The sequence below is a fragment of the Magnolia sinica genome, chromosome 12, assembly GCF_029962835.1.
Source record: "Magnolia sinica isolate HGM2019 chromosome 12, MsV1, whole genome shotgun sequence".
Taxonomy (NCBI): domain Eukaryota; kingdom Viridiplantae; phylum Streptophyta; class Magnoliopsida; order Magnoliales; family Magnoliaceae; genus Magnolia; species Magnolia sinica.
This window is the reverse complement of record NC_080584.1, coordinates 13,743,269-13,756,718: the sequence shown is the minus strand read 5'-3', so window position 1 is coordinate 13,756,718 and position 13,450 is coordinate 13,743,269. Positions and strand designations below refer to the sequence as shown.

Sequence of the window (13,450 nt, the reverse complement as noted above, 5' to 3'; positions counted from 1 at the left end):
TTTATCGTGAACACGTCTGCGCTCAGTAAAGCTCTCCTAACGAGCATCTTACTTCTATGCGATCAAAGAAATAGAAAAGAAATTTAAGAATCCTTTAAAGTTTCACTAGATTCAGCGTGTCATAGAGACATCATAGAGAAGAAAAAATATTTAGTCGGATGGAATTGCATTTAGGGGAAATTACCAAAAAAGCTCTGAACTTATTTTTATTCCCAGAAACTCCCTTATATAAATATCTATCAAGAAAGAGCCCCTGCCTGCTAGAAGCTGTTCCTCCTGTTGAGTAACTGTATTTCCATTTTCACTCTGCTTCAAACATTAAAAAGAAGCAATTGTCTCCTCCAAAGAAGGAGAACTTTCTCTATAAAAGCATGGTGCTGAACTGTCACTATATTGTTGCTATTGTGAGTAATGCTAATAAATGTACTCAGTGCAAGTATATACTTGCCCCACACTCAGAAGAAGATGCACACGTTTGCAAGATCAGAACCTCACATCAGCAAATCCTTGCTGTGTAGCAGCATGTCTAAAAGATCAAGCAGATATTACCATTACATGCATGATGCATCATATATTTACGTTGAGTTTGATCTGTTGGTCAATTTTTCTTGGCCTCTCATCAAATTTGTACACATGTGGTCTACCTGATGATCATTTTGGCATGAAAAGATATGCAATATTCACATAATGAATTGCCTGGTGACTGGTGAGTGCTCAAATCTTACACGCATGTGCAATAGTTAACTAACTATGAAAATGAGAGGGGTAAGAATACAAGGCACTGCCTCTAACCTTAAGGGTTGCTTTTTTGGACATATGGAGGGGTTTTCTGTAATGAAAACAAAGGTGGGGTGTTTTTTGTCCAAATGTTATTTTCTAGGTAATTTTCCCTAATGTTGTCAAATTGCATATGCAATCACACTTTCTTTCTTTCTTTTTTTGAAAAATAAAAAATGAAAAAAAAGGGAAAATCGAAAAAAATTGGAAAAACTTGCCTAATTAGTTCAAGCTATTGTATTTGGTTATTTACTTATTTCATTGTAGTTTGAGTGTAAATAGTTTGGAGGGTGAGCGTTTCCCTATACTCTGTTTCCGTTCATGTAATCCACCTGAATCATGGATGGGGCTGCTTTTTAGGCCTTGAGCCTAACATGGAATGACGCATCTGGTGGTAGGGGTGGATTTTGTATGAACATCACAGTGGGCCGACCCGAGCTACGACCCCTTGCTTGCCAACTTTCCTGTTTAAAAAGGGATTTGTATGATACTCTGGCGCATGCACTAAGAAATTGTACATGTGTCATATATTAATTCAAATTAAACCAATTAAATTGTGGAACCCACTGTCACTAAGTCACGGTCCCAAAAATAGATTGTTTGAGCAATCCTGACCTTTGATTCATAGACAGTTGTTTGATGAAACAAGACCATTGGATATTTTTCATTTGTAACTGTCCAATAAATGTCCACCAATCTTATCTAGACGAGGAAATAGACATAATTCTTGGGTCACGAGACATAATTTGGACACTTTAATTTCAATTACTTGTATGCCATGTGTGCAATTTTTAAAATAATTTATTGGATCTGTTTGTATACACGTCTTCTATGATATAAATGATATGAATTGATTTTGAATATATGTGCATCACTTCTGTTAGATAGTGTATAGTTTAGGACCCTACAGAAAGGAAACCTATTATGTGCACTTGGTTTTTTGGATTTATTATTATTATTTTTTTAAATTTTAATTTTTAAGTGTGTAATGATGTCTTTTTTAACACCCCTGAGGTTCCATTGAAAAATTCAACCTATCTCCCAATGTTTCCTAAAAACCGAAAAACATTACGCAATAAATCTGATATTTCCCACGCGATAACCAATGTTTCTGTATCCCAAGGGTGCACTACATCCGTTGATACCGATACTGAAAGCATTGTCTGGATCATCTTCATTTAGTTTATTTTCTAGTAGACTAGCAGGCAACGAAACACAAGGCCTTTTTGTTTGATCAGTACACAAAACATCCTAAATATGCATTGAAGATACTAAGATATTACATGGTACATTATTCTGCAGAAGCCTTTAATGCCCTGAAGTTGGCTGAAGAGAAGTTCTTGTCCGTCTCGAAATCACGTATACAGATACTAAAGTTGCAGTTGCTCCATGAGCGTGCTTTACATCGGTAAGGATATTGAGCTCAATGAATTGTTTGGTTTCTTGAATTGTTGAGGGAGAAGTCAGGATCTCAAATCCTTTTCTCCCCATCTTCCAATGTGGCACATGTGCAAGATCCAGGATGTTCGTTAGGTTCGTACATCAAACATGGACTGTTGGTCAAATTCCGATCTAAATTTTTGTACATGTGTGCCCATCTGATGACTGGATCTGTGTGATTTTCGGGCCATGCCATACACTGTTTGGCCCGCCACATCAACTGACGAAATCTCATGCACACCTGCCATTTTGGCAAAGTAGGGACTCTCAGGTAGCCCTCTCCTTTCTTCAATTGTAAACTCTAACTTTATCTAAATTAATATGATTACAATCCAGAGGACATCTGAAACTGGCCCAACAATTATGCGATGAATTTGGAGTGCTGGCTTCCTCTGTAACCGGAGTAGACTTGGAGCTGAAAACTGAAGCTAGCCTCCGCCGGGCCCGTACACTACTTGCAGCCAACCAGTTCAGCCAGGTTTGAAGTTCTGCAGCTCTTTGCCAAGTTCTCATTTTCTTGATGATGACCAATCCTATTAATTCTACCTATGATGCACGAAGGCATAAAGAGGAAAGAAAAATTCTCTCCTAAGTCACATGAATAATCATGGGTACTCTGCATACTGGCACCTCTACTACATAGATAAATCTCCTGTGTGTGTACTCTTGAGCAGGGAAATTTCCCAAAGTAAGATACACTTTGTAGATCTTGAGTGGAAAATTTCCCGAAGTAAAGACTTTCAGAAGTAAAATATGGAGGTAAGATGAATTCTACGATCCTCAATATGAGGAGTTGCACAGTATACTCAGTTTTTCAGTTTGTACATGTGACCTGTGTGGCTCATGGTCCTTTGATCCAGACGATTAGTGCCCTCCCTTCCCCCTTCCGGATGTATCATGCTGAATATCCTCTGATGAACTGTTGTAACCTCTCAATTTGTGGCAACTAGATTGTCAAGACGAGAGACAAGTGGGTGGCATCCAACTGCATGGTTGGGATCACTGACCCACTTGAAAAAACAGACTCGAGCACATTGTGTATATCCTTGGATTGAGAAGCTTCAGTTCGTCGGACAAAATATGCTGTTTGCCACCAATATACTTAGGATGTAGGAAAACAAGAAATGGATGACAGAAATTCAGTTTGCTTTGCAATTTTTCCCACACGCAGTTACTGTTTGACAAATATGAGAGGTAACTGGTAAATCTTAACTGAACGGTCAGCGTCTTTTTCTTTTCTTTCTTTCTTTTTAATAACTAACTGGTGGATCACTGTTAATAGAGGTGTTTGTTGCTTTAAGGGCAGCTTGGACACCATAATGTTGTCTTTGGTATTTGTTTCTGTTGCATAGGGATTTGTTTAATAGAGCGTTCTGTGTAGGCAGCAGCTATCGCACATTCTCTGTTCTGCATGTGCTACAAATTCAACTTGCAGGTCGAAAAAGCCACTGTTCTTCTCTTACTGGCAGAAATCCACAAGGTACGATGCAGTTTGTTGCTTTATTATAGCTTCATTTAATAATTGATTATTTCCTCATCAGCCTGAGAATATGCCTGGCATCATTGGGTTTTCAGTTTGTAAAAGTGGGTCCACAATTTAGCTATCCGATCTGATGGGGCTGGAGGTGAATGGACCACACAAAAATCTTCATGGTTGGATGATGTGAACCCTTCAATCGGTGGCCTGCAAATAGATAGCTAAGAAACGACAAAAGCAGCAGACCAACTGGACAATGACAAATGTCCGGCGGCTAGGATCTTCCAACCTGAGACTTTTTGGTGGATGGAAGCATCCAAGGCAGGGTCTATCAGATCAATAGCATGGTTTGCTGCAGCAAGGGCCCTTCTGGTACAAACTGAAAACTCAAGTGATACCATGGATACTGTCATGTGGAGGATCAAGTGATTCCTCTTCATTTAATAGTTTAAATGCATTGTGAAGTAAAATATTCCATTGCCATTTTTGTTTTCCGGTCAGAAAGCAGGCAATGCAGTTTCAGGCCTCCCATATGCTTTAGCAAGCCTGTCATTTTGCCAGTCATTCAACTTGGATCTGCTGGAAGCGACGGCCACTATGACCCTCGCTGAATTGTGGCTGTCTCTTGGACCTAACCATGCGAAACGTGCGTCGACCCTAATACATCGGACTCTTCCAATGATTCTTGGTCATGGTGGATTGGAGCTATGTGCACGAGCCAATATTGTAGTTGCAAAATGCTATCTATCAGATCCGAGCTTTTCAGGTAATTCAATATCAGCTTCTTTGGTTTCGTATCTTAAGCAGTGAGGATGAATGGTCTTCTCAGCATATTTAAAAGGGAGAAGCTAGAGAAGCTTATGAACCTCATTGGGGATGGATGCTTGTTCCTCCAAATAATCTTCACTGCACACGTGACAGAGTTCTGCGAAATTAGAACTGTTGACCTAGTGGACCCATTGCATGAACCAGCAATGGCCCAATACTCACGGCAATCTGGAAGTACGAGCTATCTGATTTATGCAATTTTCAACCATTGAAGCTTTTTATTTTACTCGTTCCTTTTCTTTATTGGCCCTTAATTCAATGCTAAGATAGTCCAACCTATGTTTTTTTAAAGCTTATAGCCCATTCTTATGGTGGTCCACCAGATTGATAGTTCTGATTTTGCTTATCATCCCTTTGTCTTTAATGTGCTCCCCCAACCAATGTTTTTAAGTATTGATGATATTGGCCGATATATCATATGATGTATCTTGTAACCCACCCGGGCGATACGAAACACACAAGTAGTGGGATATATCCCACATGTTCGATCTGGTGAGCATTTTAGATTTTCAATCATTTTTCCCCCCCCTGTAAATCATGTTAAATTGTTACAAATTCATGATTTTTCATGTTTTGATGGATTTTGAGCTTCGATTTCGAGATTTGGAGGAAATGGGCGAAGTTGTGGAAAAAAATAAAAATAAAATCAATTTCTAGCAAATCCGTTGCAATCTTTATTTTCAAACATAAAATCAAACATGTATGTAACATGATCCAGTGATTTTTCTTTTGCTTTTGAATATATTGCTTGTGTTTCCAGACGTCTTCTTACATTTATAAATTATACGGATAGACTTTGAATATACTTGCTACAATTTAGTTAGACAATGCATAGATTAGGACCTCACACAAAGAAAACCTATTATATGCACTTATTTTTTGTAATGTTTTGATTTATAAGTGTATTGATGTCCTTTTTTTTTAATAATTACTGAAGTTTCATTGAAACATTCAACCAATTTCCTAAATGTTTCTCTATATTTCCAACGACATCAATATATTACGTGATACAACCGATATATCCCATGCGATAACCAATACGTATCCATATCCCAAGGGTGTGATACATAATGTGATACTGATATTTCGAATACTGCCCCCAACTACAAATCACTATAGATCTTTATCCAAGAGGATGATTTGTTGTTGTTTTTGCATGCAAATCTATAGAGCAAGTGATCCTAATGACACTTTGTCGATTTCTGAAAATCACTTGCAGTAAATGTGGAAAACGTGTCCAGCTATTCCAAACGTCTTTTCTGGTGGGCTACCACATGGATGGGCCATATCCAAAAATCAAGGGTATTGGACTGGTAGCCATCCCACCAATGACCTGCTCAAGGAAGCAATGAACCAAATTCAGACAGCAAAAACTCACAACAAATGAAGGCTTATGAACTTCATGTTTTTCGGTCAATAGCTTGTGCACATGGTGGCTCACCAGATCAATAGTTCCAATTGCCATAGATGTTTGCCATGTGTACTATGAGGGATTTGCACATCTCCTTTCATGCAGTGACTTGCATAATATTAGCATCTCAGCATTCCCTTTTCCCAAAGGGAAATGATACAGTGAGTCATGATGTTCTGTAATAGGGTAGAGTACCGATCAGCTAAGGGCAAGTGGCATATAAATTTCTCCTTAAAGGTGCTTTTAAGGTATCACATGACATACTGCAATTGGTGCATGTCATGACCTACTCTATTATTTCCTTTTCCCAAATGTTGGCATGCATGTATGATTAAGTGTTTTAACAGCAGTAGCGTGTTGCATAGAGTTCAACCCTCTTTAGCATGCAGCTTAAATAGCATAAGGTCGGTGATACTTCTATTTTTTAATTTAAAAATAAAAAAATATAATAAATAGTAAGAAAAAAAAACAAAGAATATAAAAATGCCTAAAAGACGATTCGTTTGTCAAGTATAATTATGTTCAAACAAGTTATTAGTTATCATTTATTAAAAGCCAATCTACATATATAAAATTACAAACCAAATTAAATAATTATGACATCAATAATTTTCTAAGAAAACCACTTTAATTAATAATGTCTAATTGAAACCACAAGTCACAACTCACAAATATAAAAAAGAAATAAAAATCCCACAAGTTAAAAAGTATTAAGTATAATACAAATGCCAATAATATACGGAGGGGTTTTCAAAATCCTTCTTTCAAGAAGCTTTTTCTTTTATATTTAGCTTTAAAGGTTTTTTGAGTGTATGAGTTTCACACCAACTTTACCAAAAGGATTATCACCATTTTAAGTGAAAGTAAATAAAGAAATGTTTGATTTTAACTTTACATTTTAAGCATTTTGATAATATGAATTATACACCATTTTTAATGGACAAAACTTGAAAAAAAAATCTCGAAATCATGCCCCAATTGGCATAAGGTAGGCCGTTATTGATAGACAAGGAACCACTGTGGTTCTCAACTACAAATTTTTTACAGGCAGCCCATCTCAGGACAGGACTGACCTTTTCGGCTGCAGCCCGTACACTGTGGGGGGCTTACCTAATGATCACTCCTGATATCATCCGCATAATACTCTCACAAGTAGCCGTTGCATTTCTGTTCTTAGAAAGTCCTGAAGATATTGGCTTATATGGCCATCCTTTTCCCTCCTATTTATCCTTTGATTGCTGATGCTTCTGTTTTTGTCCTTCCATGAAACCTACCCTCAGTCCTGGATGATCCGGAAATCGTGCTGGATCCTTTAAGACAAGCTGCTACGGAGCTTCAAATTCTAGAGGTGCGTTTAGTTCATATTTTACAATGCATTTTGATCACACTATCGTTATCATTGATGATGATATTAACGGTATGCAGTATCATGAACTGGCTGCTGAAGCCTTCTACCTGACGGCCATAGTCTACGACAAGCTTGGGCAACTAGAGCGGAGGGAAGAAGCTGCGGCTTCTTTTAAGGAACACATCCTTGCACTCGACCATATACAGGATACTGAGGATCCGCTCATGCATGGCTTGTGAAAAATCATGCATAAACACGTGTTCCGCACCGGCAGATATGTAACATCTTCACGTGTCTTGCTGTTGTTTATGGATGAACTTCAACGGGAGTTTCTTGACAGAGATCGATGGGGATTGAAAACACTGTAAATTGCAGTGGTGTATTGGAAGAAAGGGAAAATAAAACGATGCTGTGGAAATTCCGTTTTCCTGGTGATTCTGGGTATATATGCAAGAATTTGAAAATTTGAATTTTGCAGTTGATGTGGTGAGTTCACCAAGTTGAAATTGTAAGAGGCGTCCTTCTGATGGACGGCTCTGATCATTGAGCATGTTCACGTGAATGAAGGTCAGTGCTCTTTACCAGGAAATATAGGTTAATCTCGCAAAACACGTGTGAGATGAATGATCTCGGCCATCCACTGGAATGGCCACCTCTAGGATTTGCGGTCCAATCAATCTTGGTTTTCAGTAGTGTCCTCTTATTGGTGGCCATTATGATGGACGGCCTGGATGAATGAGAATGCTCACCAATCAGGTTCAGTGAGATTAATACATCTTCATGAAAAAAATGCAGCAAGGGTTCTTAGAACTGCAATTTGCATCTTGAACGTCGTTCAAAGGATGAGCCCTCATGCATGGGACTGTCCAGGTATATGAAATTTGGGTCGCCACCCATTCATGATTGGGTGAGCCAGATGATTGGTCCAGATCTTGAGCAAATGTTTCATCTGCACAGTTTGAGATGCAGAGGCACCAACCCTTAGCTTGAAATTACAATTAGAGGTGGCAATGGGCTGGTCGAGGTCAGCCCAAGCCTGACCCATTTGCTAAATGGGTGAAAGATTCTGACCCAAACCTGATAACCTACATGGTCGGGTCAGGTAGTGTAGGGTTGAACCCAAGCTCAACCATTTACTTAGTGGGTCACATCGTCTAGCTGAAGCGGGTTAAACCCACCTCAGAAACAGGCTCAGCCAATTGACCCAAGCAGGTTGGACCAATTGACCCATTGGCTAACCTGACCAATCGGTAACAAAAACGCATCCTAGAGTGTCCTCATCCACTAAACACGTCCCAGACATGGACCACCCCGTGGATGCTCATGGGTGAACAATCAAACGGTTCAAATGAGATGCAAAAGGTTCGTTTGTGGCTACCAATCACATGGGCAAATTTTCAACCGTGTCACAGTAAATTAGACGGTGGGGATCATTTAAAACGTACACCACATGCATGGATATCACAATCATTCTTTAGCATAAATACTTCATATATTTAAAACTATCTTCTGACACCTGGAAGTGAAAAAAATATACACACATGATAAGATGGATGAACCTTATTTTATTGGGATCAAATATATAAAAAGGGATGCGGAACCTGATGAACGGATGTGATTTCAACGTTCCCCATGCATTAGTTACAGAAAACATATCTAGATTATCAGTAATAAAAGACAATTGAACTTCAAGAAGCACCTGATTCTACTGTAATCTTGGCTTCAAGGGTCTTTTCATATTCTTCAATGGATTTGAAGAGCTCAGAGAAATTGCCCTTACCGAATCCACCACACCCACCCTTTTGGTAGGTCTTCCCTTCCCCATCCTTTAGCATACACCCAACTCTTTGTATTATCTCCAAGAATATGGTTGGCCTGCATCGACAATCCCAACGTCATTTTAATCCTTTTCTTTAAGTGATTTTTTTAAAAAAAAGAGATAGTGTAAGCGGCTGGGTCTGGCTCCATGGCTCAGTGTAGTAGACAGACTCGGTTTCAACAATGAGACCAGAGATCGAGTGACGAGTGCCCATGTGGTGTGGGTGGGTGTGCGAGTTTTTAAAAAATGATAATGTAAGTGGCCCACTCAAATCCACAGGTCAATGAGTAGCATATCATAATTTGTTTTTTTTTTTTTTCCGAATTGTATCCTGTCCTAAATAAAATGAGTCACCAGAACGAAACAGGACCGAGTCAACCGAGTCAGGCACCCCAAAACCGCTACTTAGATATGTACACAATACATCCGGCGCATTTGTCAAAAACTCATTGGCTCAACTCAAGACTTGGCCTACTTGATTCAACTTCAATTAAATATAAGGTGAGCCCTGTCAAATTTTGATCCAGCCAAGAGGTAGACTCACTACAATTCAGGGAGCGAAGGTGATTCGTGCAGATGGGGCCCATGGTACAGAACATGAATTGGTGGGCAAACCCCCAAAATCTTTCAGATTGAGAGATTGAAACCTTTCGTTCAGTGGCCTAAAACTCAACAATTGATGACAAAAAACATCATCGATCCAAAGAAACGTCCACCAATTGAATGGCTGTAATCTTCCAATCTGACAAATTTATGGGTCACAGTGGCCCTTTGAAATGGTCTGGATCACATAACCATGGGCCCCACATGACCCCATAATTCTTCTTCAATTCAGTAACCTAACCTGTCCCCAATCGGCTTAGTGAAGATCTGAAGCAATGTCCCTTGATCATCCCTGTCCACCAAAATCCCCAACTCTTCACACTCTTTCATTTGCTCCTCGCTTAGCACATCACTTGCTCTCTGCCTGAGGTTCTTGTAGTACGTTGGTGGCGGGGACGGCATGAACTCAAACCCACCAACACCGCTCCTCTTCCTCATCTCCCTCATTGTCTTGAATATGTCCTCACTAACAAGAGCAAGGTGCTGAAGGCCGGCACCCTCGTTGTGCTCCAAGAATGTCTGTATCTGACTTTTCCGCTTTGTACCTATTGAAAATCGCAATCAAACTGAATTTCCAAAGAGAGTATAGGGCATTTGTTTGTAAATCACAACTTCTTTTTCATCTAAAAAAACTAGAGATCCTTACATCTTACTAATAAACCCCCCTAGTGACCCTACTGCTTTGTGACCCCTAGTAACCATTAAGGCTGCAAGATGGGTGGGTTGGATCTAGTTGAGGGTCCCAACCAAACCTCAAGAGGAGTCATCCCAAGGTCTAACTCAACCCAAAGTATGAAATACTCAAGACTCTCAAGATTCGGGTTGGGTCCGGTTAACACCTACAACTAGTAAACTCTCATAAAAGTAAATACGTAACCATCAAATAACATTATTAAATTAGTCCTAGATTTTTCTTGCTTAAATGCTCAGGAAATAAGCATTAATAGATTTTCTTGTTTAAAGATTTTCCTATTTGGAGATCTTGGCTCGCCAAGAATTCTATTTTAGATTCTATAGATTATGTTGAAGATAATAAGCACTTATTATAGATAAGGCTTATGCCTATGGAATAAAAAAGTTGAATACCATTGTCTTTGAGTTAATTCTCTTGTTTCTCTACTGCAATTGTTGGGTGTTTTTTATTTATTTATTATTTTTTGTTTGGGGGGGGGGGGGCTGATGAGCTTGCTCACATTCATTGCATTCTTTTCTCTTTTGTGATTCAAACTTCGGTCTGGTATGTTGAATCATTGCAATTAGTTTCTTCTTTGATCTATTTGCATCAATTGGTATCAGAGCAAGTTCTGCTCTTGGGAAAGTGAAAGAAGGTAATTTTCTTGCATTAATTGGTATTAGAGTGTTCAAGGAAGATATTGCAAAAGAATTCAAAGAATTCAAGGAGGTAATAAGAGCTTGCTTCGAGTCTTTGAGTGAACAAGAAAAGCATTATGGACTTCAATCCATTATCTCCAGAGTTGCTAAGAACGACACGTTTGAAGCAAGTGTGGCAACTCAAGAGGAATCCACTGCTGGCTTACTCTATGGATCCATGGATACACCTATTGATGAATCAACAACTCAATGGAAGGAAGCACCAATGACACGGTACATGAAGTTAAAACATTGAATGACACGGTACAGGACAGGAAGTTAAAACATTAACAAGTACTATATAGTTCAGTGATTGAAGAACTAGATAATTTCATGATTACCATGGTGCCATCTCAATGTCAATCAAGGCCCAGAGATCAAAAGCTGACCATGACAAAGGGACCACGATCAACATCTAGAACTTCAATCTGGTTAGGTTGAATTATTGCAATCAGTTTCTTCCTTTGATCTATTTACATCATGGAGTGTCTATATAAAGTGGGCAAGCCCAATGATCTAAACCATCAATAATTTGGGCCCCACATTGGAGTGCTTAAAAATGACTCTAATTGGACAATCCTAACCATCCAATGGCTGGCCCGCAAACAAACTGAAACAACCCAATTCTCCATATGATTCCAATTCTCCAATTACTGTCATTTTCACATGGTCGCCCACAACGTGTTCCCCACTTGCACTCTTGATGCCCATGTTTGATGGATAGATCTCAATCTCAATCTTGAAAAAAAAAAAACACAGAATTCAGGTTCTCCAAAATTACCGTAAACCGGCTCGTTCATTGGCAGCAGAACCATCTCCTCATTGTTTGCCAGCACGACCGAGTTGAGCCCCGACTCAGCTGTCCCAACGTCGTCGGCCGTGAACTCAGCAAATTCATGAAACCCAGTAAATGTCTTCACATACTCAACTGCCTCTGCCAGGTTAGTCACATTCCCGACGGCATGATCCAGCCGTCGTATCCCAAAATCCAATGGGTACGATTCCACCGCCTCGAATCCAGGCAGGAACACCGGGTCCGGCTTCTCAAAGCTGATGTACCTAAGAACAACATCTCCATACAGGCGGACCTCGGCGAGCCACGCCCCACTATCGCCGATCTGCGCTGGCGGGGCCGACGGCACGGCGCCGTGGGCGACACTGATCTCGAAGGCCGACACTGCATCATCGACCTCAATCGCGACGGCCCGGACGCCGAGCCCGTGCGATGCGATGAAGTGGTGGGCCGCGGCGGCTGAGAAGGAGGGGATAGGGGCAGGGGCAGGATTGGAATTTTGGGCGGTAGCAGGGGCAGGGTTGTAATTAAGGAGGGAAGGGAGGGTAGAAGAGTAAGGAGCGGAGAAGAGGAACTGAAGATTGCCGGAGCGGAGGAGGTAGGAGGCGTGTGTAAGATTTCCGGTGGAGAGGTCAGATTTGGCGGCGAAGGTCATTCCAAGGCCCCAAGAGAAGCGGAGGTAGGCGTTGGTGGCGTCGGAGGACCAGAACTCGATGTGGTGGAACCGGCGGACCGGGAACCGGTCTGACCGGGGGTTGGACCGGACGAAGTTGGCGTATCCCACCAGCTTGAAGGAGGGCGCCGCATGGTTGCTATCGTGCGCTGCATCGGTCTTCTTCTGCTCTTCTTCCACTTCCTTCCCCATTTTTTGATTTTCTGCTGCGCTTCGGCCGTTTCCTCATTTGTAGAGAGAGATAGTGGGGTTCTGCTTGCATCTGTCGCGACTCAGAAATACAGCATGTATCTACTGATTGAGGCCGTATTACAAAATGATCGGATGATCAGAACCGTTCATGTTATGTATTCTACGCTATCAAGTATAACTGATGAAAATTATCATGAATTAATGTTAGGAAAAAAATTATTACATAGATTAATTTAGAACGTAAAAAGGATTTTCAATGGCCATTTTCAAGTTAGGAAATGTACGGTATGGGTAATTTTTTAAAGATATTATTTGATAATGGATTTTTTAAAGTATGGGATCCATAACATGGACAGTTCAGATCTACCGAACATCTCATCATGTGGGTCCAAATTGGGAGACGCATGCTAGTTACCTCAATCGCGACAGAAGCAAAACGAACACGAGCGAAGAGCGAGGGATTTTCTCTGGCCGCGGGTAGACTCCACCTTCAATTCCTCGCGGGAATCACGGGTCGATGTGGCTTTGACTCGACTGTAGGGGCCCACCGTGATGTATATGTGTTATCCACGCCGTCCATCCATTTTTAGAAGTAATTTTCGTAATCAACACAAAAAGGCGAAGATTCAAGGCTAAGGAAGCCACACCAGAGGAAGCAGCAGTGATATTGACGCCCACCTTTGAAACCTTCACTGGGCCTACCTTGATGTTTATTTGC

General features: G+C 40.5%; 2 protein-coding genes across 2 annotated transcripts in view; one reads left to right on the top strand and one right to left on the bottom strand.

The window, feature by feature from the left end:
- Positions 1–7,758, top strand: part of LOC131220953 (anaphase-promoting complex subunit 5) — a 52,291-nt gene extending 44,533 nt beyond the window's left edge. Inside the window, exons 15-20 of the mRNA XM_058215983.1 lie at positions 2,080–2,185; positions 2,554–2,695; positions 3,599–3,697; positions 4,196–4,460; positions 7,214–7,281; positions 7,359–7,758. Of these exons, the coding sequence (XP_058071966.1) occupies positions 2,080–2,185; positions 2,554–2,695; positions 3,599–3,697; positions 4,196–4,460; positions 7,214–7,281; positions 7,359–7,520 (842 nt within the window). The 3' untranslated portion in view covers positions 7,521–7,758. The remainder of the gene's footprint in view (positions 1–2,079; positions 2,186–2,553; positions 2,696–3,598; positions 3,698–4,195; positions 4,461–7,213; positions 7,282–7,358) is intronic.
- Positions 7,759–8,820: 1,062 nt separating this feature from the next.
- On the bottom strand, positions 8,821–12,758 carry LOC131220954 (4-hydroxyphenylpyruvate dioxygenase). Its single transcript, XM_058215984.1, has 3 exons — positions 11,856–12,758; positions 9,945–10,248; positions 8,821–9,156 (listed from the first exon to the last, which is right to left on the bottom strand). Exons 1-3 carry the CDS (start codon positions 12,730–12,732, stop codon positions 8,970–8,972), a joined length of 1,368 nt encoding a protein of 455 aa, XP_058071967.1. The 5' UTR covers positions 12,733–12,758; the 3' UTR covers positions 8,821–8,969.
- Between the last annotated feature and the right edge of the window lie 692 nt (positions 12,759–13,450).

What these genes read in the sequence shown, in the direction of transcription:
- LOC131220954 (XM_058215984.1), bottom strand. Translation starts at nt 12,732, where the DNA reads ATGGGGAAGGAAGTGGAAGAAGAGCAGAAGAAGACCGATGCAGCGCAC. An exon ending in AATGAACGAGCCGGTTTACG is followed by an intron (nt 10,249 to 11,855) that starts GTAATTTTGGAG and finishes GATTTTCAATAG; the next exon opens with GTACAAAGCGGAAAAGTCAG. An exon ending in ACTAAGCCGATTGGGGACAG is followed by an intron (nt 9,157 to 9,944) that starts GTTAGGTTACTG and finishes TTGTCGATGCAG; the next exon opens with GCCAACCATATTCTTGGAGA.